The sequence below is a fragment of the Heptranchias perlo genome, chromosome 34, assembly GCF_035084215.1.
Source record: "Heptranchias perlo isolate sHepPer1 chromosome 34, sHepPer1.hap1, whole genome shotgun sequence".
Lineage (NCBI taxonomy): Eukaryota > Metazoa > Chordata > Chondrichthyes > Hexanchiformes > Hexanchidae > Heptranchias > Heptranchias perlo.
The window spans coordinates 17442232-17467129 of NC_090358.1; the positions used below are offsets into that span (position 1 = coordinate 17442232).

At 41.8% G+C, this 24898-nt stretch overlaps 1 protein-coding gene across 1 annotated transcript; it reads left to right on the forward strand.

The window, feature by feature from the left end:
* The first annotated feature begins 340 nt into the window (after window positions 1-340).
* On the forward strand, window positions 341-16656 carry rsl24d1 (ribosomal L24 domain containing 1). Its single transcript, XM_067971540.1, has 6 exons — window positions 341-502; window positions 7293-7406; window positions 7505-7577; window positions 12276-12339; window positions 14658-14743; window positions 14925-16656. The coding sequence occupies exons 1-6, from the start codon at window positions 422-424 to the stop codon at window positions 14996-14998; spliced, it is 492 nt and encodes a 163-aa protein (XP_067827641.1). The 5' UTR covers window positions 341-421; the 3' UTR covers window positions 14999-16656.
* Window positions 16657-24898: the final 8242 nt, after the last annotated feature.

Genomic DNA, 24898 nt, shown 5'->3' on the forward strand with positions numbered 1-24898 from the left:
CCGCTGGGGGGCGCTGTCCTGTGAGCCTGGTATGAACCGCGCTCCTCCGGGCCGCTGGGGGGCGCTGTCCTGTGATCCTGGTGCGAACCGCGCTCCTCCGGGCCGCTGGGGGGCGCTGTCCTGTGATCCTGGTGCGAACCGCGCTCCTCCGGGCCGCTGGGGGGCGCTGTCCTGTGATCCTGGTGCGAACCGCGCTCCTCCGAGCCGCTGGGGGGCGCTGTCCTGTGATCCTGGTGCGAACCGCGCTCCTCCGGGCCGCTGGGGGGCGCTGTCCTGTGATCCTGGTGCGAACCGCGCTCCTCCGGGCCGCTGGGGGGCGCTGTCCTGTGCCCGGCCAATGCCTCGGCCATTTTGTTGCGAGTGAGGACGGTGTGAGGAGCCGGTTTGCGAACCGCGGGTTAAACTACAACCCGGGGCGAAAATGCGAATCGAGAAGTGTTACTTCTGCTCGGCGCCGGTGTATCCGGGTCACGGGATGATGTTCGTCCGCAACGATTGTAAGGTGAGGCCGGGGCTCGGAGATTGAGGAATATTAGGCAAGAGTCGAGGCGCTGGGCCCAGGCCTCGGGCATCTCGGCGTGTGACGACCTGGAGTGAGGGTTGAAGGCGGGCCTGGCTGCAGGAATTTGCTCCCCGGGAGCGGAGGCTCCTGTCAATGGCCCTTCGCTTCATTGTAAAATTACCGAGTGGAGGCCGGGCCTGCGAAAGATACGGGCGAAACGGCACGGCGCTCACAGCAAGCGGGTCCTTGTTAGCGCTGCCCGGTTACAGGTAACGCTGATGCCCGGTTACAGGTAACGCTGGCTCTGCCCCGGTCGCGGGTAACGCTGGGTTGGCACTGCCTGGTCGTGGTTAACGGTGCCGTCCGATAGTGTTCCTGCTGTAGAGCAGTGGGATTTTCAGAAGTTCAGATTGGAGCTGACTTTTTACTTGTTTAAATGCAACGCTGCATTTTGTGAAATCTGCCCCCCCCCCTGTTTTAATATAGCAGATTATTACAGATAGAGGAGAGCCAAATACCCAGAATTGGAACCAGCTTATCACATGACTGCATTATTATCTGAACATGGTTTAAAATGCAGAGTAAAGTTATACTTAGTTGACTGTAAATTTAGTATACCCCAAAATGTGTGTCTAGTGCAATTGAGAGGTTGGATTGTCGAGTTGTTGAAGGATAGGCTCGATTTTGTTTCCTCTTCTCCCCAGTCCATTGAATTCTTGATCTTAGTCAAGTTGTTGTGCCTGCTCATGCTCAAGCTCATGGACTTCTTTGTCACTAAAATTGAGAGCATCCACTCAGTTGCCTCTGCTGCTTTTCCCCTTTCCCACCAAGCAAAACCTGAAAAAGTGGCTCCCCCCACCCTAGCCCTGAACCCATATCTCCAGTTTCTCTCCCATCTCTTGTCATGCCCTCTCTGAGACCATCTCGTCCATGAGACCCACCTCCTGCTTCCCTGACCCTATTTCCATTAAACTGCTGACTATACAACTTCCCTACCTGTCCCCACGATGGCTAACGTTGTAAGCAATTCTCTCATAATATCCCCCTCCTTTTCAAAACCGCCAGCATCAGCCCCTCCTTTTTAAAAAAAACACCCGTAACCCCTCTGTGTTGCTTTAACCACTGCTCCATCTCCAATCTCCCTTTCCTCTCCAGTCCTTGAACATGTTGCCTCTCAAATCTGTCCATCTTAGCGCAATTCCCTTTTTGAATCTTTCCAATTAGGTTTGGTGCCCCTGCTATAGCACTTACACGACTAACCAAAGTCACAAGCAACATCCTCTGTGACTGCGATGCATTATCCCTCCTTGACCTCTGCAGACTTTGACACCACCCTTCTCTGATGCTTCAGCTTCCACTCCAGGGACTTGAGCACAAAATCCCGACTGATACCCCAGTGCAGTACTGAGGGAGCGCTTCAGTGTCGGAGGTGCCGTCTTTCAGATGAGACGTTTAGCTGAGGTCCCATCTGCCCTTTCAGGTGGACGAAGAAAATCCCATGGAACTATTTCAAAGAAGAACAGGGGAATTCTTCCTGGTGTCCTGGCCAACATTTATCCCTTAACCAACATCACTAAAACAGATTATCTGGTCATTATTACATTGTTGTTTGTGGAAGCTTGCTGTGCACAAATTGGTTGCCGCGTTTCCTACATTGCAACAGTGATTGCACTTCAAAAAAAGTACTTCATTAGCTGTGAAGCGCTTTGAGATGTCCTGAGGTCGTAAAAGGTGCTATATAAATGCAAGTCTGTCTTTCCCTTCTGCTGCCCAGCTGATTGGGACTGCCCTTGCGTTTCCACTCTTACCTACCCGATTGTAGCCAGGTCATCTGCAGCAATGAATTTTCTTCCTGTCCTTGAATGGTTACCTTCAGACTCCCTCAAGGGTCTACGATTGGCCCCCACCTCTTCCTCATCTTCATGCCTTGTCACCATCATCCGCAGACAGAGCATCAGCTTCCAGATGTACGCTGGTGACAACTAACTGTACCTCTCCACAACCTGAATCGGCCTGTCTACTGCCTCTGTGGCGTCAGACATTCAGTCTTGGACAAGCTGCAATTTCCTTCAGCTAGACATTGGTAAGACCAAAGCCATTGTCTTCGGCCCCCGCCACAAACTCCTTACTCTTGCCACGATTCTATCTCCCTCCGTGGCCACTGTCACAGGCTGAGCTAAGCTAGTCACAGCCTTGGCACCCTTTTCAATTCTGAGAAGAGATTTCAACCCCATTTCCACTCCATCACCATAACATCACCCACCTCAGCCCATCTGCTGCTGAAATCTTCATCCATGTCTTTGTCACCTCCAGACTTGAGTAGTTCAAGGCGCTCCTGGCCGGCCTCCCATCCTCCGCCCTCCAGATCCTATCGCACACCGTTCCACTCACCCATCACCCCCGATCTTTGCTGACCTAAGTTGGCTCCCAGTGCCCCATTTTCTTCAATTTAAACTTCTCATCTTTCTGTTTCAGTGCTTTCACTGACTCGCCTGTCCCTGTATCTGTAACCATCTCCAGATCCACAATCCCTGGAACCTCTGATTCTGGCCTCTCGTGCTTCCCCATCTCTTGGTCCCACCATTGGCAGCTGTGACTTCAGCCGCCTAGGCTCAGTGCTCTGGAATTCCCTCCCTAAACCGTTCCGCCTCCACTCTACTCTCCTCCTTTAAGGCCATCCTTAAAACGCACCTCATTGATCAAGCTTTTGGTCACTCTTAATATCTCATTTGTCTTGTCATCCATTTTCCCCTCATTAGAGGTCAGGACCGTGAGACATCTTTTCTATATTAAATGTTCAATTTAAATACAAGTTGTTGGAGGTCTGTTAGCAAGTCACCTGGCAGCTCCAATATAGAAGGATGTCATGCTACAGTGTTTACCATCTCCGATGTCTAATACCGCCCATGTGAAAATTCCTACATGCTATCATAGTAAAAGATAAGCCACCTGTAGTGGTTGTTATAGAATACGGTATTTTCTTCATTCACAGGGATGGGAAACTTCTATTTGCAGCATCAGTCTGCTGTCTCATAAGAAATAGGAGCAGGAGTAGGCCATATGGCCCCCCGAGCCTGATCCGCCATTCAATCAGATCATGGCTGATCTTCAACCTCAACTCCACTTTCCTGCCTGATCTCCATGTCCCTTGATTCCCCGAGAGTCCAAAAATTTATCTATCTCAGCCTTGAATATACTCAATGACTCAGCATCCACAGTCTTCTGGGGTAGCGAATTCCAAAGATTCACAACCCTCTGAGTGAAGAAATGCCTCATCTCAGTCTTAAAGGGCCAACCCCATATCCTGCGACTATGCTCTCTAGTTCTAGACTGTCCAGCCAGGGGAAACAACCTCTCAGCCTCTACCCTGTCAAGCCCCCTCAGAATCTTATATGTTTCAAGGAGATCACCTCTCATTCTTCTAAACTCCAGAGAGTATAGGCCCATTCTACTCAACCTCTCCTCGTAGGACATCCCTTTCATCCCAGGAATTAATCTAGTGAACCTTCGTTGCACCGCCTCTAAGGCAAGTATATCCTTCAATAAGGAGACCAAAACTGTACGCAGTACTCCAGGTGAGGTCTCACCAAAGCCCTGTACAATTGTAGTAAGACTTCCTTACTCATGTGCTCCAACATGCCATTTGCCTTCCTAATTGCTTGCTGTACCTGCATGCTAACTTTTTGTGTTTCTTGTACCAGGACACCCAAGTCTCTGGAAACCAACATTCAATAGTTTCTCAGCATTTAAAAAATATTCTGTTTTTCTGTTCTTCCTACCAATGTGAATAACCTCACATTTCCCCACATTATACTCCATCTGCCACTTTCTTGCCTTATTCAACCTGTCTATATCCCTTTGCAGACCCTTTGTGTCCTCCTCACAGCTTACTTTCCCACCTAGCTTTGTATCGTCAACAAACTTGGATACATTATACTCAGTCCCTTCATCTAAGTCATTAATAAAGATTGTAAATAGCTGAGGCCCAAGCACCAATCCTTGCGGTACCCGACTAGTTACAGTCTGCCAACCTCCACGTGATATCAAGAAACGGCTGAGTGCACTGGATACAGCAAAGGCTATGGGCCCCGACAACATCCCAGCTGTAGTGCTGAAGACTTGTGCTCCAGAACTAGCTGCGCCTCTAGCCAAGCTGTTCCAGTACAGCTACAACACTGGCATCTACCCGACAATGTGGAAAATTGCCCAGGTATGTCCTGTCCACAAAAAGCAGGACAAATCCAATCCGGCCAATTACCGCCCCATCAGTCTACTCTCAATCATCAGCAAAGTGATGGAAGGTGTCGTCGACAGTGCTATCAAGCGGCACTTACTCATCAATAACCTGCTCACCGATGCTCAATTTGGGTTCCGCCAGGACCACTCGGCTCCAGACCTCATTACAGCCTTGGTCCAAACATGGACAAAAGAGCTGAATTCCAGAGGTGAGGTGAGAGTGACTGCCCTTGACATCAAGGCAGCATTTGACCGAGTGTGGCATCAAGGAGCCCTAGTAAAATTGAAGTCAATGGGAATCAGGGGGAAAACTCTCCAGTGGCTGGAGTCATACCTAGCACAAAGGAAGATGGTAGTGGTTGTTGGAGGCCAATCATCTCAGCCCCAGGGCATTGCTGCAGGAGTTCCTCAGGGCAGTGTCCTAGGCCCAACCATCTTCAGCTGCTTCATCAATGACCTTCCCTCCATCATAAGGTCAGAAATGGGGATGTTCGCTGATGACTGCACAGTGTTCAGTTCCATTCGCAACCCCTCAGATAATGAAGCAGTCCGAGCCCGCATGCAGCAAGACCTGGACAACATCCAGGCTTGGGCTCATAAGTGGCAAGTAACATTCGCGCCAGATAAGTGCCAGGCAATGACCATCTCCAACAAGAGAAAGTCTAACCTCCTCCCCTTGACATTCAACGGCATTACCATCGCCGAATCCCCCACCATCAACATCCCGGGGGTCACCATTGACCAGAAACTTAACTGGACCAGCCATATAAATACTGTGGCTACGAGAGCAGGTCAGAGGCTGGGTGTTCTGCGGCGAGTGACTCACCTCCTGACTCCCCAAAGCCTTTCCACCATCGACAAGGCACAAGTCAGGAGTGTGATGGAATACTCTCCACTTGCCTGGATGAGTGCAGCTCCAACAACACTCAAGAAGCTCGACACCATCCAAGATAAAGCAGCCCGCTTGATTGGCACCCCATCCATCACCCTAAACATTCACTCCCTTCACCACCGGCGCACTGTGGCTGCAGTGTGTACCATCCACAGGATGCACTGCAGCAACTCGCCAAGGCTTCTTCGACAGCACCTCCCAAACCCGCGACCTCTACCACCTAGAAGGACAAGAGCAGCAGGCACATGGGAACAACACCACCTGCACGTTCCCCTCCAAGTCACACACCATCCCGACTTGGAAATATATCGCCGTTCCTTCGTCGTCGCTGGGTCAAAATCCTGGAACTCCCTTCCTAACAGCACTGTGGGAGAACCGTCACCACACGGACTGCAGCAGTTCAAGAAGGCGACTCACCACCACCTTCTCGGGCAATTAGGGATGGGCAATAAATGCCGGCCTCACCAGCGACGCCCACATCCCGTGAACGAATAAAAAAAAATGACCTGTTTATCCCTACTCTCCTCTCTGTTAACCAATCCTCTATCTATGCTAGTATGTGACCTCCAATCCCATGAGCCCTTATCTTGCGTAACAACCTTTTATGCGGCACCCTATCGAATGCCTTTTGAAAATCTATATATACTATATCCACTGGTTCCCCTTTATTTACCCTGCTAATTATATCCTCAAAAAACTCTAATAAATTTGTCATACATGATTTCCCTTTCATAAAACCATGTTGATTCTGCCTAATCATATTATGATGTTTTAAGTGCCCTGTTACCACTTTCTTAATAATAGATTCCAGCATTTTCCTGCTGACTGTTATAAAATAGTAATTTGAAGCTGAATGACTGCACAGATTGGCTGCCATTTATCTCTGTACAATTGACATTAAAAAAAAGTTAACAGGGAAGGAAAGTCTAGGAGGAGTGCTTTTTTGTGTCAAGTACTGTATTGGAAAAATAACAGACAGTCCATTATTTCTAAACCCTTTCATGATTCATCAATTTTATTGCTAGAATAGAGACTCAGCTGCACTGGGAATATCAGTGGTGTGGGGTGTAAATAGTAAACAGGGCTGCATTTGCCTGAGAATCACTCTCAAGGTGTAGGACCCTGGAAAACCATTATACCAGTGGGGAAATCTGCACCAGTCACAACTGATATTCCCACATGCTTCTTCTGGAGAGCAAGTATTATTTTCCTCAGCGAGGTGAAACTGCCTGTGGGTCCTTTTGAGGATAGATTGAGATATGGTATTCATGTTTTGTTTTTCTGGCTGCCCTGCCTGTCAGACCTAGAAGGGAGAAGAGGTGAAGCCACACCCCGAGTTGTTCTGTTATATATCTAGTTATAATATATTAAATTTGCTATCTAAATTGTGCACTTTTTTTTGGGCATCACCATTCGCTATGCTTCGAGGTGACATCTCATTAGGATGTTCCCATTATAAAGTTACCTGTCACACAATCATGTTTACAGCTGCACACTTCTACCACTAAATGGAATTTCCTTAGTGTCAGACGCTGCAGGTCCTCGTACCTTTGCCTACAGCATTACTAATGCGCTTTGAGGGAAACTTGCTTTGTCCTGACTTCCTGTGGACAACACCACATGAAATCCACTAGTAATCATTTAAATTTTTTAATCTTATAGGTGTTCAAATTCTGCAGATCGAAGTGTCATAAGAATTTTAAGAAGAAGCGTAACCCAAGAAAGGTCAGGTGGACAAAAGCCTTCCGCAAATCAACTGGCAAAGAATTGACAGTGGTGCGTAAAAGAAGCTTTTCTTGACAGGTGCTGTCTGTCTTTACATCATACTCTATTTATAACTTGCTGTTCTTGACACTTAAATCTTTTATTTATAGGATAACTCATTTGAATTTGAAAAACGCAGGAATATGCCAGTCAAGTACCAGAGAGAGCTGTGGTCTAAGTCAGGTAAGCGGTTCTTGTATCATATGTCATTTATGTTATGAATATATTACATAAGAAATAGGAGTAGACCTTAAGGCCCCTCATGCCTGCTCTGCCATTCAATAAGATCATGGCTGATCTACGACCTCAACACTTTCTCACCCTGTCCCCATACTCAATGATTCCCATAAGTGTCCAAAGGTCCATCGATCTCAATATACTCAACGACTGAGCATCCACAGCCCTCTGGGGTAGAGAATTCCAAAGATTCACAATCCTCTGAGTGAAGGAATTTTTCCTCATCTCGGTTCTAAATGGCCGACCCCTTATATTGAAACTATGCCCCCTAGTTCTAGACTCTCCAGCCAGGGGAAACAGCCTCGGCATCTACCCTATCAAGCCCTCTAAGAATTTTATACATTTCAATGAGATTACCTCTCATTCTTGTAAACTCCAGAGAATATAGGCCCATTCTACTCAATCTGTCCTTGTAGGATAATCCTCTCATCCCAAGAATCAATCTGGTGAACCTTCGTTGCACCCCCTCTAAGGCAAGTATATCCTTCCTTAGGTAAGGAGACCAAAACTGTACACAGTACTTAAGGTGTGGACTCACCAGAGCCCTATATAATTGCAGCAAGACCTCCTTACTCTTATCGTCCAACCCCCTTACAGTAAAGGTTAACGTACCATTTGCCTTCCTAATCGCTTGCTGTACCTGCATGTTAACTTTCTGTGATTCGTGTACAAGGACACCCAAATCCTTCTGACTACCAACATTTCTGAATCTCTCACCTTTTTAAAAAAAATTCTGCATTTCTATTCTTCCTACCAAAGTGAATAATTTCACATTTCCCCACATTATACTCCATCTGCCACCTTCTCACACACTCACTTAACCTGTCTATATCCCTTGGCAGCCTCTTTGCGTCCTCCTCACAACTTACTTTCCCACCTGGCTTTGTATCATCAGTAAACTTGGATGCATTACACTCAGTCCCCTCATCTAAGTCGTTGATATATATTGTAAACAGCTGAGGCCCAAGCACTGATCCTTGCGGCACCCCACTAGTTACAACCTGCCAATCTGAAAATGACCCGTTTATTCCTACTCTCTATTTTCTGTCCGTTAACCAGTCCTCAATCCGTGCTAATATATTACCCCAATCCCATGAGCCCTAATCTTGTGTAACAACCTCTTGTGTGGTACCTTATCGAATGCCTATTGAAAATCCAAATATACTACATCCACTGGTTCCCCTTTATTTACCCTGCTAGTTACACCCTCAAAAAAAAAACCTCTAATAGATTGTCAAACCCAATTTTCCTTTCATAGAACCATGTTGACTCTGCCTAATCATATTATAATTTTCTAAGTGCCCTGTTACTATGTCCTTAATAATAGATTCTTGCATTTTCCCTACTACTGATGTCAGGCTAACCTATAATTCCCTGTTTTCTTTCTCCCCTCCTTTCTTGAACAGCAGGGTTACATTTGCTACCTACCATTCCAATCTAGAATCTAAGGAATTCTAGAACCAATGCACCCACTATCTCTGCCGCCACCTCTTTTAAAAACCCTACGATGTTGGCCATCAGGTCCATGGGACTTATTGGCTTTTAGTTCCATTAATTTTTTCAATACTTTCTCTTTACTAATGTTAATGACTTTATTTCCTCATTCTCATTAGACCCTTGGTTCTGCACTATTTTCAATAAGTTTTTTGTGTTTTTTGCTGTGAGGACAGGTACAAAATATTTGTTTGACGTCTCTGCCATTTTCTTATTCTCCATTATAATTTCTCCTGTCTCTGCCTCTAAGGGACCCATGTTTACTTTCATTAATCCCTTCCTTTTTGCACACTTGTAAAAGCTCTTACAATCTTTTTTTATATTTCTTGCTAGTTTACTCTCCTATTCGATTTTCTCCCTCTGGATCAATTTCTTGACCATCCTTTGCTGATTTCTAAAACCCTCCTAATCCTCAGACCTACTACTGTTTTTGGCAACATTGTAAGCCTGTTATTTTAATCTAATACTATCCTTAACTTCTCTAGTTGGCCACGGTTGGATCACTTTTCCCGTAGAGTTTTTATTCCTCAAGGGAATGTTTTTTTGTTGAGAATTATGAATTATTTCTTTAAATGTTTGCCATTGCTTATCTACAGTCATATCTCTTAATCTAATTTCCCAATCTACCTTGGCCAACTCGCCCCTCATACCCTATGTAATTGGCTTTGTTTAAATTTAAGACCCTAGTTTTGGACTTAACTACATCATTCTCAAACTCTATGAAATTCCATCATATTATGATCACTCATCCCCAGAGGATCCTTAATTTTAGATTGCTAATTAACCCTGTCTCATTACACAATACTAGATCTAAAATAGCCTGTTCCCTAGTTGGTTCCTCGATATATTGTTCTAGAAAACTGTCTTGAATGCATTCCATGAACTCATCCTCCAAACTACCTTTTGCCAATTTGATTTGCCCATTCTATATGAAGATTAAAGACCGCACGATTATTGCATTACCCTTCATACGTGCTCCTCTAATTTCCTGATTTATACTCTGTCCAACGCTATAACTACTGTTAGGGAGCCTATAAACTACTCCTTCCAGTGTTTTTTACCTCTTTTATTTCTTTGCTCCACCCTTACTGATTCTACTTACTGATTTTCTGAGCTAAGATCCTTTCTCACTACTGCCTTTATCTCATCCCTTATTATCAGGGCTCCCCCACTCCCTCCTTTTCCATTTTGCCTATCCTGTCTAAAAGTCAACTACCCTGGAATATTTAGTTCCCAATCTTGGTCACCCTGCAACCACGTCTCAATAATGGCTACTAAATCAAACCCATTTATCTCTATTTGTGCCATTAATTCATCTATCTTGTTACGAATGCTTTGTGCATTCAGATGTAGCGCCTTTAATTTTAACTTTTTACTATTTTTCCCTGATGTGACCATAGTCATTGATGTCCTGTTACCTTTGTTAAACTCTCTGTCTCTTCCTGACACACTCTGCTTGTTTTTACCCAAATCACTACTCTGCTGTACAGCCTTGATGTTTCTCTTTAGACTTATACATTTACCTTTACTTGAATCCCCTCCCCTTATTAATTTAAAGCCCTATCTACCGCCCTAGTTATTCGATTCCCCAGGACACTGGTCCCAGTCCGGTATAAGTGGAGCCCGTCCGAATAGAACAGCTCCCTCGTTCCCTAGAACTGAACATATTGAACATTTGCAGGTCACAACAGAGGCCTTGATGGATCTGTTGAAATTGTTCAGCATGTTTAGAATGGGATCTCTGTTGATATTTTGATGTTAGATTACCAGGCATAGAAAGTATTTTTTAGCCTTCTGTGATTAAAGGACAGTAACAAAACTATGCAGAATGTGGGGGGAAAATAAGGAGCATACCTTTTTACAGTTATTAAATAATTGAAGTGGAAATGTCATGACATTTCACATCCATTTACATCAGTGATGATCTTAAAACTGAAGGATGAGTACAGACTGGTTTACCAGAGCTTCTGCACATCTAATGTGAAGGAAGGAGTTGCCTTAAATTTACTCTAGATATATGCCTATGGTTTTACATTGCTGTACCGTTTTCACCAAATAAAATCTAATTGTCACCAGAAATTGCATTGATGTCACATGCTTGGCATGGAAGCTATTTCTCCCTGTTATCTATCCATAGATTTTCAAAGTACAATACTATAAATTTAGGTGAGGAATGTATATGTTGGGTTCACTTTGTATTGGTATTTCATGTGCAAGCAAATAAGCTAACTGTACAAAAGATTATCTTTCACATTTTAAAGAGGGCCTTGTCTTTTCAGGGAGGGATAAGAGTTGCATTAGTTGTGCAAAAGTGTTACTGTGATACTTTGCATGGCAATGGGTGCTGAAGCCATTTGTCGTTTGTTGAGTTCAGTATAAAATCTTTTGAAGGCTGCCACTTCAATACAGAAAAGCAATTGTTATGTTGAAATGAGCATTCTTTAATAAATATATTATGCTCATAGAAAGTTGCTGCAAGTTTTACATACAATCCCCTTTTGAAATAACTAACATTACACAATGGCAGCAGCAACGGAGAGAATGCTGAGCCAACAAAGAAACTACGCAGACTCCTGACACATCTGGATTGTCCTGTGTGTCAAAAAGAATTAGCCAGGTTTTACCAAGATCATCAGTTTTATAGATCTTACAAAGTTATAAAGAAAGTAAACATGAAAAATAGAGATTATCTTAGGGATATGGCAGTATTTGTGCGAGAGAGAGGACTGGTGGGTTCCTTATGAAAGTAATCCATCTTTAACCTTTACATTGCAATTAGGTTCAGGGAAACTCCTTCTCCCTGGACACAGCTGCTGTCTGCTGGGATTCCGATTCACAGGCACTGGTCATCCTCTGCTACCTTCTCCAAGTGGTCATGTTTTAGTTTAGACCTTATTTTGGCAGTGGGTGCGTCACAGCTGATCCTATTCTGTCCTCACTGAGTGCCTACGCGTGCACTTTCCAGCAATAGTCATTGAATAGTGATCATCTTCCCCTTTGCTAGCATAGGGGTGTTAAAATCTATTGGTTTAGGAGCAGTATCTTTTAGAATCTGCTTTTATTTTACACGTATTATTTAGGGCTATTGAGACACCCGAGAGAAAATTCACTTTGTTGTAATTACACTAACGATGAAATTGTATTCAACAGTTGAGGCAATGAAGAGAGTTGAGGAAATCAAACAGAAGCGTCAAACAAGATTTATTATGAACAGGTGAGTGAATTTGGAGTTTTAAAAGATAATTTGAAGTGCAAGGTATTTGTTTACGATCTAATCCAATTGTCAATATTTTGTATCCTAAAACAAAAGTTTTCTGTGCAAATATATTCCTAATGATTCTAAAACAAGAATCTACATTTATATCGCATTTATCATGTCTCAAAATGCTTCACCGCCAATTAATTACTTTTGAAGTGTAGTCATGATTACGTAGGCAAATGTGGCTCCCAATTTGCACACAGCAAGTTTCCGCACACAGCAAATGAGATAAATGACCAGTTAATCTGCTTTGGTGGTGTTGGTTGAGGGATAATTGTTGGCCAGGACACACAGAACTTCCTGCTCTTTCAGTAGTGCCATGGGATCTTTTATATCCACCTGAACTAAGGGGCCTCAATTTAACCTCTCACCTGAAAATGGCACTCCTCAGTACTCTACCGAAGTGTCACTCGAGATGATGTGCTCAAGTCCTGGAGTCGAGTTTGAACCCGTAACCTTCCAGCTGTGGCGAGAGTACTACCATTGAACCTAGCTGACACTGGTTACCGTAGATCACTTTAAATTGAGAATGGCTCTTTAATTGAATGTATTTTTCTTAAAGTGGGTAAATCAAAAGGCAAGTCTCAGGTGGGGATGGAAGTAGACTGTTGTATAATTACTTGTGGCCAGTTACAAATTGATCAAGGTGCAGGTTCACTGTGGGAGATTTTTAAAATTCGGTTATGGGATGTAGGCGTTGCTGGCAAGGCCAGCGTTTATTGCCCATCCCTAATTGCCTTTGAGAAGGTGGTGGTGAGCCACCTAGAACTGCTGCAGTCCGTGTGGTGAAGGTTCTCCCACAGTGCTGTTAGGTAGGATGTTCCAGGATTTTGACCCATCGACGATGAAGGAATGGCAATATATTTCCAAGTCGGAATGGTGTGTGACTTGGAGGGGCATGTGCAGGTGGTGGTGTTCCCATGTACCTGATGCCCTTGTCCTTCTAGGTGGTAGAGGTCGTGGGTTTGGGAGGTGCTGTCGAAGAAGCCTTGGCATGTTGCTGTCGTGTATCCTGTGGATGGTACACACTGCAGCCACTGTGCGCCGGTGGTGGAGGGAGTGAATGTTTAGGGTGGTGGATGGGGTGCCAATCAAGCGGGCTGCTTTGTCCTGGATGGTGTTGAGCTTCTCGAATGTTGTTGGAGCTGTACTCATCCAGGCAAGTGGAGACCATCACACTCCTGACTTGTGCCTTGTAGATGGTGGAAAGGCTTTGGGGAGTCAGGAGGTGAGTCACTCGCTGCAGAATACCCAGCCTCTGACCTGCTCTTGTAGCCACAGTATTTATGTGGCTGGTCCAGTCAAGTTTCTGGTCAGTGGTGACCCCTGGGATGTTGATGGTGGGGGATTCGGCGATGGTAATGCAGTTGAATGTCAAGGAGAGGTGGTTAGATTTTCTCTTGTTGGAGATGGTCATTGCCTGGCACTTGTCTGGCGCGAATGTTACTTGACACTTATCCGCCCAAACTGGATATTGTCCAGGTCTTGCTGCATGTGGGCACGGACTGCTTCATTTTTCTGAGGGGTTGTGAATGGAACTGAAAACTGGAATCATCAGCGAACATCCCCATTTCTGACCTTATGATGGAGGGAAGGTCATTGATGAAGCAGTTGAAGATGGTTGGGCCTAGGACACTGCCCTGAGGAACTCCTGCAGCAGTGTCCTGGGGCTGAGATGATTATCCTCCAACAACCGCTACCATCTTCCTTTGTGCTAGGTATGACTCCAGCCACTGGAGAGTTTTCCCCCTGATTCCCATTGACTTCAATTTTACTAGAGCTCCTTGGCGCCACACTCGGTCAAATGCTGCCTTGATGTCAAGGGCTTAGGGAAGGAGAGCCAAAAGCACGAATTTTCAGAAATTTGAATCAAATGGAAACAGAACAAATTGAATCCAAGTTCTCGTAGACTTATAGTGATGAGTGTTCACGATATGGTAGGAAAACTGCTAAAATTGATCGTCACTATGGTTAGACTAAGGAAGGCACAGTCAAATGTGTTTGTATGTGTGTCTGATGGAAAGCCCTCTAAATATAAGCATAGGATGCAAAATCTTAAATTATTCCTGAACTAATGAGTAGTAACTGTTCCTGTTGGCACTTATTTTGGTCTCTAATCTGCTTCCTGCTCTGAATTTGTAAATTCTGGTTATGCAAGGCCAGCTGGAGTATGCAGCTGAACCCTTATTTCTGGAGCACAGGTGTTTAATACTTTTACCATGTTTGATAAAACTGGATTGCTGATGTAATCAATATTCTGTTTTTTATCCAAGACTGAAAAAAAGCAAAGAGTTACAGACAAAGGCAGACATCAAAGAGGTCAAACAGAACATCCATCTCATCAAGGCTCCTCATGCAGGTAATGAGCTGGAATTGCATAGATATAGCATATAAAGGAAACCTACAAGCTCCAACCTATCAAATGTGCAATGTACATAATTAAATATTTCTTTGGCATTTTTAAGTAATTCAGAAATAACTCTCTTTCAATATGTTCAGTTAGTTTTTAAAATTTATAAATCTCATATTTGCTTTTATAGAGAGGCCAAAGGAATTGGAGGTGAAGTTGCTGGAGACCTTACAAGAAGATTTGGAAATGGCAGAAGATTCTTAACTATTGCTATTTGGTGCCCAGAAAGGAGTATCCAAGCTTTTTATCTGTCTGGGCTTATGCTTTTGGGTATATACACACTCATACATATTTAAAAAGTCCCGTTAATTTGTCTGTTTCTCAAGCTGTGGACACTAACAAAACTTCGAATTTACCAGTGACCCAACGGTACTTTGCAAACTCCAGGCCCATGAAATTTAAACAGGACAAACCAGTGAGTAAGAAATGCAAGTGCAAATAGAAATTCAGTTGCCTGGATTTGATGTACCAGATTGGCCAGGCTCATGGGTCAAATTGCCAGGGTCTGCAGGCCTATTTGGATGTCTCTAGTGTAACTTGTTGTGTTAGTTGTACTATTAATGGATTTTTTCCTGCAAATCTTTATAAAATCAGAAATACTGAATTTGTTAATCATCCTCCTAGTACATAAACACCAACTAGTAAAGACGTTGCTTTCACAAATGAATGGCAATAACTGCTAGATAAGCAGAACAATTGGAATCAGTCTCTGCTGCTTTGATATGAATAATACGATTAGGTTTTTGTTTTCCTCTCCCTATTCCAGAAGGGTGAAATATATATATTTAAAAAAGATTGTTTGCAGATCTGCTAGCTTTAAATGTAAGCTGCTGTAAACTTGATATGGAAAATTCTGTTCAATCAGAGTGTTTAATAAAAAAAAACTTTGCGGATGTAAAAGCAGAAAATGCTGGAAAAGCTCAGCAAGTGAGGCAGCATCTGTGGAGAAAGAAAGAGAGTTAACGTTTCAGGCCGAAGACCTTTCGCCAGAACTAGTAGATGTCCAGTGAATGTGATAGTTTGGGAAATTGTGACATTTAGTTACATAAATACTTTGAGTTCCTGTTTTGATCTGGTAGTGGAATTAAGGACGTGCACCATTAAAGAGATCTTTTTAGACTGATGTTCTTTTTCCAGTCTCCTTTCAATATTGCTCACTATGTGACCAAAATGTGTAAATTTGAATATTTAAAACATCTGGCTATTTTTAATGCTGGAAATATTTTTTTTCCACCCCAGTAGTAAGCAGTTGATATGGCAATAAATCTGGAAACCTTTTTCCTGTTGTGTAATGCTGTTCATGAGTGATCATTTCTAACGTGTTTTAGCTTTAATTCTCGACACTTATTGATCATGTGCATTGTGTACCACAAATGCAACACTGATTGCTTCATCAAAGTGCCTAAGGTGTAATAAGCTTAGAGGTTGAATTCTTGATTTCCACATGATTTCACATGTCCAAATCGCAGAGTTGGCCATATGTTGAATTTCCTTTTGTTTTTAAAAAATTCTCAGCAAAAAGCATATAGAAGGAGGGGGAAAAATCTCACTGAAGGTGTTTTTTAAAAAAAACTATTTTGATTTACCCTGGTCTAATTGTAATCCATTCCTACTTGCCAGTTAGAATATGCTTTGTTGGCATGAGTTGAAGTTTATATTTCAGGATTCTCTGTCCTCCTCACTAGAGGATGCACGATGAAAAAAAAGGGGGCGACTGGAGACATGCTTTCAGATTGGTTTAATCACTGCATTTTATCTTGTCCTTTTCAATAACTACCTGAATTTACATAAACAAATTTGAAGTGCTCATATTTCCTAATAAAAACAATTAAATGACTATTAAAATTCTATTTTGTTCTGAATACTCTGGTAGTTTCCATATTGCAGCTTTAAGTTAATTTTTTATTTGAATTTTGAATCTTGACCGTGATTAAAATTGGACTCATTGTCCCTGCTAAATGGGCCAATTTTAAATTTCACATTGTTCTTTCTGTCCATCTGTTAATTGATACAGCTCTTGTCATCAACTGAAATAGTCTCATTATATTTGCATTCTATTAGTGTGTAATGTGTCCCTGTAGTAAATGGCAATGAATATAGAAAGATTTAAAGATGGATCAGAATACTCATGGATTGGAAAAAGATTTAGGCGAACAGTTTCTCATTCTCCACTTGTTATCTCGTTGGTTAGTGCTTTGGGGGAATTAGAAAGGATTCCTGTTCCTCTGAGATTCTCAGTCTTATGACTTCTGGTGGCATCTGAGATAGTTATGTTGCTCCTATGAGAAAGCGAAAAGGGTACGCTCTTACTGGTATTGGTAATGATTGCGCTCTTGTTAATGCAAATAATGAGTTCCCTCAGAAGATGTAGATTGTGTCCGGTCTAGTTTGAAAAATCTGTGACCAGCTACAGTAGAGGCTTAAGTCTTTCCCACAGTGGGTCACAATTGGCATCTTCCTACACACGACATGCAAATGTTGCCAGAAGTTTAAGATACAAAGAGACACTACAGCTTGAAGAGCTAGCTAAAATCGAAAATGTTTGAAACAAAACTGTTTGTTTGGGTTTAGGCCTAAGAAGCGTGATCTTAAACTACTTCCTTGAAAAATTGGTTAAGAAACCTAAGGTAAGCAATGGAACTGGTTCGAAATACTTAATAAAAATTTTGCAAGTCCAAATCTCCATTGGTATTAGAGTTTTGGGGTTAGATGGTAAAGAGAGATTGGGGAAAAAAAATTGGCACTGTAGGTGCAAGTCTCCTATCAAGTGGATTGGTATCGGCCCAATGGCTGGGTAATCTTATGATCACAATTTCAACTATATATTGATGACATTGGGACTATTACCAATATACTTCAGACCAGATGCTTCAAGAAATAATTTTGTTCAGTCCTTTTTGCTTAACAAGGTGTGTGGGTTTCCTGTCTACTTAGGGAAAATTATAGAGACTTCTTTCCCTCTAAGGCAATTTTGAGAGGAAACTATGAATTTGTTTACCTCATCTGCACTATATAAAAGGGTCGCCTGATTTCTTTAAGAACATTTTTTCCTATTCATACTAATCAGATTGTGTATTCTTAAAGAATGTACAGGACTGGAAAAGATTATTTTGGCCCATCTACCAGTTTGTTGCTTATATTCTGATAATCAAGCCAGCTGCTTGTTCAAGTGCTATTTTATCAGCCTGAATCATCTACCTGTGCTGTCCATTCCAAACACTCACCACCCTTTGAAGTAGTAATATCCAATCCATCCATTCATCTCATGCCTTCGTCTACCTCAGGCTCGCAGTAAACTATTTCTCGGTTTGACTTATCAAACCTCTTAAGTATCTTGAGTACCTCAATAAGGTCCATTCAGCCTTCTCTAGTGTAAACAAACTCAAATTTTGTACTCTGATGTCAGTTGTCAGACGGAGGTAGCCTCTTGCAGTGCCATGATACCCTTCCTGTTTTATAGCGACCAGACTGCATATGGGGTCTGTGATTTGGGTCTCGTATAACCCAAGCTCCTATGTGCCTTATTTGCTGCTGCCACATATTATGGTTTCAAACGCCTTTTACCAATATGCTTATTTGTGCTGTATCCTGTCGACTAATACACAGTTCTAGTGTTTATTGTCTTTCCTAGTCTCATCAACTTTTCACTTGTTGGCACTGAATTTCATCTGCCATTTCCACTTTGGCATCAGGCAAATTTTGAGTGTCTCTATTCCCATTTCCGAATTATTGATACATTCCTTGTTGTGATTTCTAATGTATTAAGTATTTTTAGGCTCAATTTTTTTTCTCAACATTCATTCTGCTAATAAAAATTGACGTGACCCATGGTCAGACTTTTGTCAATGCTGACTGCTTGCAAATAGATGAGAATGGCCATATGTTATATTTTGACCACCCCTTATTTTTGTGGGAGGGAGATGCCAATTCTTCTAAAATGTGTTAGCATAGTTTATTACAGGTTATAAGTTCTGCATTGACTACAGAAAGCTAACCTGCATATTGCCTCTGGTACCTTTCCCTTAATTACAGCCTTCCAAGCAAAATTTATGCTATCTTTTGAAAGACAAATTTGCAAAAAGACACAACAGCTGTGTTCTTACACCCAGGGAAAGAATGGTAAAGAAAGCCAGTGAATAAAATCATTTTAACCTTGCATCAACTCCTCTATTGGAAGTTGATATCCAAGAATTACATCAACCCTGTTCAATGCTGAGTACTCTGTTTTGGTAGAATTGTTCCCTGCTGCTGGTTTGAAATGTGCCTGCTCTATACTAGTGCTCTCGGGAGATCAAGTGATTTAATATTCAGAGTTTTCCCTTAAAGCAGCCTTTGTATGAGCATGGATTGACAAACCGAAGATTTCAGGAAATGGCACAAATGGCTAATCGACCTGTCCGTGGTGCCTAATATGTCTCTCTTGGTAGGGGTGGTTGGGAGAGAAGGGCGAATGAAGGGATGGCATTGCATAGCTTTTCATTTCTGTGGTTCCAGAAGTTTGATAAACGTTGGCAATGCTAAAAACCACTTTGGACTATACTTAGCGTCAGGAATAGTCAACTATTTTAGACAAATTAGATCTGGTCAATGTGGATAAGATTCTGTTTGGAATGTCATTTCTGTAGAAACTAAACAAATCTGCTGGCATATTTTCAGACATACCACTCATAACCAAACAGTGTCTCAAAGCTTTGTCATATTTTTGTGTCATTATAAATTCCTATGTTCACATTTATAATGAAACTGCCAATGTAAAGTTATGTTGAAATTATGCCCCTCCACCAGTGGTGGCACTGTAGCACCTCAGTTTGTGTCTCCCAGCCCCTCAGCTGGTACTACACTCCAACCAACACTCTTACTCTGCTTCCCAAATTGTTGTAATTTATGCTATTTAACTATTAATAAGAATATTAAATCAAAGTATATAATAATAAAGCAGAATATAAGACTCCAAAATGGGGACTGAATTACATCAGTGCTCCTTGGTCCAATTATTCCCCATCTAACACCGCTTCAACTGCAGGCTATACCTGGTCTTGATTCCCTGTGTGCAGCGTCCGGAAATCAACTAGTATATTTAAAATCCTGTGTATGTGCACACTTCCTGTTGTCACTTTTTTACTATGCTTTTATGGCAACACTTGACATCAAAACTGCGTATGTAGCATTTAGACTTTTAACTCCTGTATGTAAACAGTTGCCTGTAACAATGTAGTTATACACTCTAGTCAGTAGGCTTGTGCTGTAGAGTGAGTTTCTGAAATCCTTCAACTCTGTCCATCTTGTGTATAAAAAAAATTATATTCATTAATTGTGGGCAACACCATGGACAATTTACTGGTATTAGATAAAGGAAAGAATGAATTTGTATAGCATCTTCCACAGAACTTTCCAAAGTGCTTCACAGCCAATGAATTACTTTTGCAGGTGTTGTATAGGCAAATGTGGCAGCCAGTTTGCACACAGCAAGTCCCACAAACATAATGAGATGTTACAGGTTAAAAAGTAGTTGCAGTTCTCTGAAAAATAGCTACCTTAAATAGATTGCAGTGAGATTATGGCAGTGTTCCCATGGATTAAACGCAGCCGCAATTAAATATTTGAATTGAGATGCTCCAGGACAGTGGTTAGCCAACTTTTTCTGACCTTTGACCAGACTGTATCTTTGGCTAATAGCTGACCCTAGTGTGTTTTGTTCAGACTTTTTTGATGTGACACAATATTACCAAAACATTTATTTACTGTTTTCTAACCACCCTTTATTTTCTCTTTCATTCTGGCTAAGTTGCAAATGGAATGTAAATGTAATAACTTCATGGAGAATACCCCAATGCAGTTCTTTATAATGGGTGTATAAAAGCTTATTGTGACTTTTGTGTTATCTAACCAGACCAATATTAAATATAGAACAATGAATAAAAGACAGAAATCTAATCAAGGCTCAGAACCCTAAGGTTAGATTACAGCTATGAAGTAATCTTCTGGGACAATAGAGCATATATAATCTATATACATTTTGGTCAGTTTTTGTGCTGTAAGTGGCTGTCAGTATAGACATCATCAGTGTATTCCATGTCCTTAATGCATGTCAGTGGTCAAAGAGGTTTAATGACTGATATGATTGCAGGCTTACAGAGAAATAATCTGCATTTCATTACTGGGAAATTCAGTGCCCAAGATGTATTACAAAACCTGATCACAGAATTTGTAAATACTGGCTTGTGTAACAGTCCAATGAAGGTAATCTTTATGTAGGTAATCAATTTCTGCAAAACTTCACTGATGTCCTTGCAAGCCTAATTGTTCTACAGTGGTACTAAATCCCTGATTCTTTGTTTTTAGTGCTGATCACTATAACTTTTCCTGTAAACTACCCAGTCCTTTGCCCCCTGCGCTGCCCCCAAAATTTCATGGGTTGTCTCCCTGAACTTTAACCCCTCTGAGCCAACTGAGCGCCAATGGTCCAAGAAACATGGAAATATTGGAGTGACAGCAAAACTTGTATGCTGTAAAGTCTTTTGATTTAACTTAGCAGAGGTTGAAGCCTGATCATAAAATAATTACAGATGAGGAAGGCTATTTAGCCTGTTTTAGTTAATCCATCCAGAGCGATCCTACTGTCCTCCCATTGTGGCATCCAATTGCTTTAATTTCAGGGTGTTTGCCTCCCCTACTCCATCTGCAATTTAATCCACACATTGGGCATGTGAAGAATTTCCTGATATCAGTTCTGAAAGTACCTTTTACTAGCTTGAAACTGTTCCCCCTAAATCTCCCACAATTTAATTTAAAGTAATATTCCACAATAGCTTTTCAATACCCATAACAATCTTGTATACCTCTATAAGATCACCTCTCAAAGCTGAAAAGACTAAGCCCCTCCAGCCTTTCCTCATAACTCAGAACCCTGGCACTAGGGATCAGCTTTGTGGCTATTCTATGCAGTGCCTCCATGACTTGAATGACTGTCTTGTTTCTTTGTGACCAATGATGGCTATGAACCTACCTCTTCTACGTGATCACTTAGAATAAGCATTTATAAATGCATGTTCTTTTCAGTGAGCTTCCTGTGAAGGAGGCTGATTTAAAGCATAGAAATAAGTGTAGGTATGACCAATTCTGGTTAACAGCGTAACAAGAGATTGGAAGAATGCAAGAGTTCATAATGGCATAAATTTTGTTTCCAAACATGTTTAAAGTTTATTTGTTATTTAGGAAATACTTGTTTTTATTATGCTTTCCCTGTATTTTATTGTTTTTTCCACACTTAATGGCTTGGAGGGAAAGCAGATTGGCATCATTGTTGCACAAGGAAAAGAAAGCCTAGCTGTTGAGTTTTCTGTGTAAATGAAGGACACATTGGTCGTCACGTTTTTGGTTTGAGAGAAGTCCTGGTTGCAATAATGCTGTTCGTGAGAGTCACAAATTGGCTTCTTTTACACCATGTTTTCATTGGTGATAATGAGGAACATTATAATATAATTACATATTTAACAAGTGGAAATACAAATGATAACCATATGAAAATGTTATCAGGAGACCTTTTCTGATGTATGATGCAAGGCATGGTTATGTTCTGAGCTGAAATATTGAAGGAAAATGATGAAAATTTCTCCTCTGATATCATTCCTGCAGTGAACTGTAGATAAATGGTGATTTGTTTTGGTATAATTCCAAAACCTTGATGGAGAAAAGATACCCAATGGACAATGAGAGAATTATGTTATCAGCAGCAGTTTATTGTGGAGTGTTTATACTACAGCAGTTTTTTCAACTCAGTGGTCTGGTAGGCCACTTAAGAGGGCAATAAGAGTCAACCATGTAGTGTGGAACTTGTAGTGGCCAGACCAGGTAGTATGAGAGTTTCCTTTCCCTGAAAGACATTAATGAAACAGTTGGGCTGGCAGCTTTCAAGCTCATTTTTTCTTCTGCCAGCCCACAAATAACTAGCTTTATTGAATTCAGTTTCACCATTTTCCACGGAGTGAGTTGAATACACGCTATTCGGGTAACTAGTCCAGTCCCACTACTACTACCATTCGTAGGCTAGCTTGAGACTTAAGTAAGAGTGAGCCCGCTGTTGTGGGCCGAAGCATCAAGACTTACTGAAATCAAATTAAGATCTTGTTGAAGAGGACATGGCCTTTGATTAAAAAAGAGCTACATTTGTGGAGGAAAATGAAATAGATAAAGCTGTGTTCACTTGGTGAAAAACAGTCCTTCCATAACTGCAATTTGACAAGAGCAGGAATTCATGGGTAATTGGTTAAGAACACTTTTTTTCTCTCGATAACTGAACTTTAAATTTGTGCGACTAGTGAATTGGTTGTTAACAGGTAGCACTGGTTTAGTCCCTTCAAATTAGTCAGTGGCTAGGAGTTAATTAAACTACAGTGTAATTGAGCTGACTGAGCACCCTAAACTGGTTTGTGACCTAATTTGGTAGGAGTATAAAAAGAGAGGCACTAGTGAGAGCGCACCATGGCATAAGGTGGGAACAGAAAACAGTACTTCCATAACAGGAATTTGAGTCGAGTAGAAGGGGAAGGAGCAGTAGAGCAGTTTAATTGATATTTAAGTAGATAAGGACATAAACGTAACTAACGTTCATAGTAAGAATGGTAGCACAGGAAGGAACAATGCAGGATGTATGAGTTTTGAGTAGCAGATGTTAATTTGTGCTTTGCTTCAGTGTGATTATGCTCCTGTGAAGCGCCTTGGGATCTTTTACTACATTAAATGCGCTATATGAATGCAAATTGTTGTTTACAAAAGAGAAGGATATTGAGTTGAAGGTAAATCCTCAATTGGTTAAAAACATGAGATATATAATACATAAAAGGAAGGCAAAGTGCCAGGGCCTGATGGAATACATCCAATGATCCTGAGAGAAATGGGGGATAAAGTAACAGAGGCCCTAGAAGTTATATTTCAGGGTTATACTGAGAGTGGATGTGTGCTGGAGAATTAGCCAATGTAATACCCATTTTCAAAAAAGGTGACAACTAATCTGGGTAATTACAAGCAGTTACTTTAACATCTGTGGAAGGGAACATTTAGGAATCACAATTAAAGAAAATAGGAGGTATAGTAAAAATTCTGAGGAGCAAAGGAAGCTGCAAAGGGATGTTGATAAGATGGTTGGGCAAAAAAGTGGCAGATGGAATTCAATGTCAGTAAATGAGGTGGTACATTTTGGTTAAAAATCAAGTAATATTTTAGGGGAGAGTTGGGTGTTGTGAAAGAGCAGAGAAATTTGGGAGTCCAGGTTCACAAGACATTAAAAGCAAATCTGTAAGTGGATAAATCGATAAAAAGCTTTTAATAAATGGTTTCTTGATACTTGTGCCTGAAGAATAGCAACGTATGGGCTTATTAACTGGAATTAAAGCAGTGGATTTGTATTTACTAATGAGCTGCTCATCATCTACCACTAAAGGCCCTAAAGTGATAGAGTAGAATTAATACCCATTGTTGTTTAAATACATGGGCCCTGAGTTTCCAATAGATTGCTCTGCCAGACGAATCAGCACAAAAATTGCAGAATGTCGATTTACACTGGGCGTAGAGTAATTCGAGTTTCCAGCCATTCGAGTAGGGTCTTAAAATTAAGCTGTTTTTCTTAGGCGCACAAGCACTAGTAGGCATGTTCTAAATGTTAGTCAATATTTTTTAAAACTTAATTTACTAATTTTGTTAAGTCATTTTCAGTGATATAAAATCAGGTTACTCAGCTAATGAAGCAGTCCGTGCCTACATGCAGTAAGACCTTGACAACATCCAGGCTTGGGCTCATAAGTGGTAAGTAACATTTGTGCCAGACAAGTGCCAGGCAATGACCATCTCCAACAAGAGAGAGTCTAACCACCTCCCCTTGACGTTCAATGGCATTACCATCGCTAAATCCCCCACCATCGACCAGAAACTTAACTGCACCAGCCACATAATTACTGTGGTTACAAGAGCAGGTCAGAGGCTGGGTATTCTGCAGCAAGTGACTCACCTCTTGACTCCCCAAAGTCTTTTCACCATCTATAAGGCACAAATCAGGAGTGTGATGGAATATTCTCCACTTGCCTGAATGAGTGCAGCTCCAACAACACT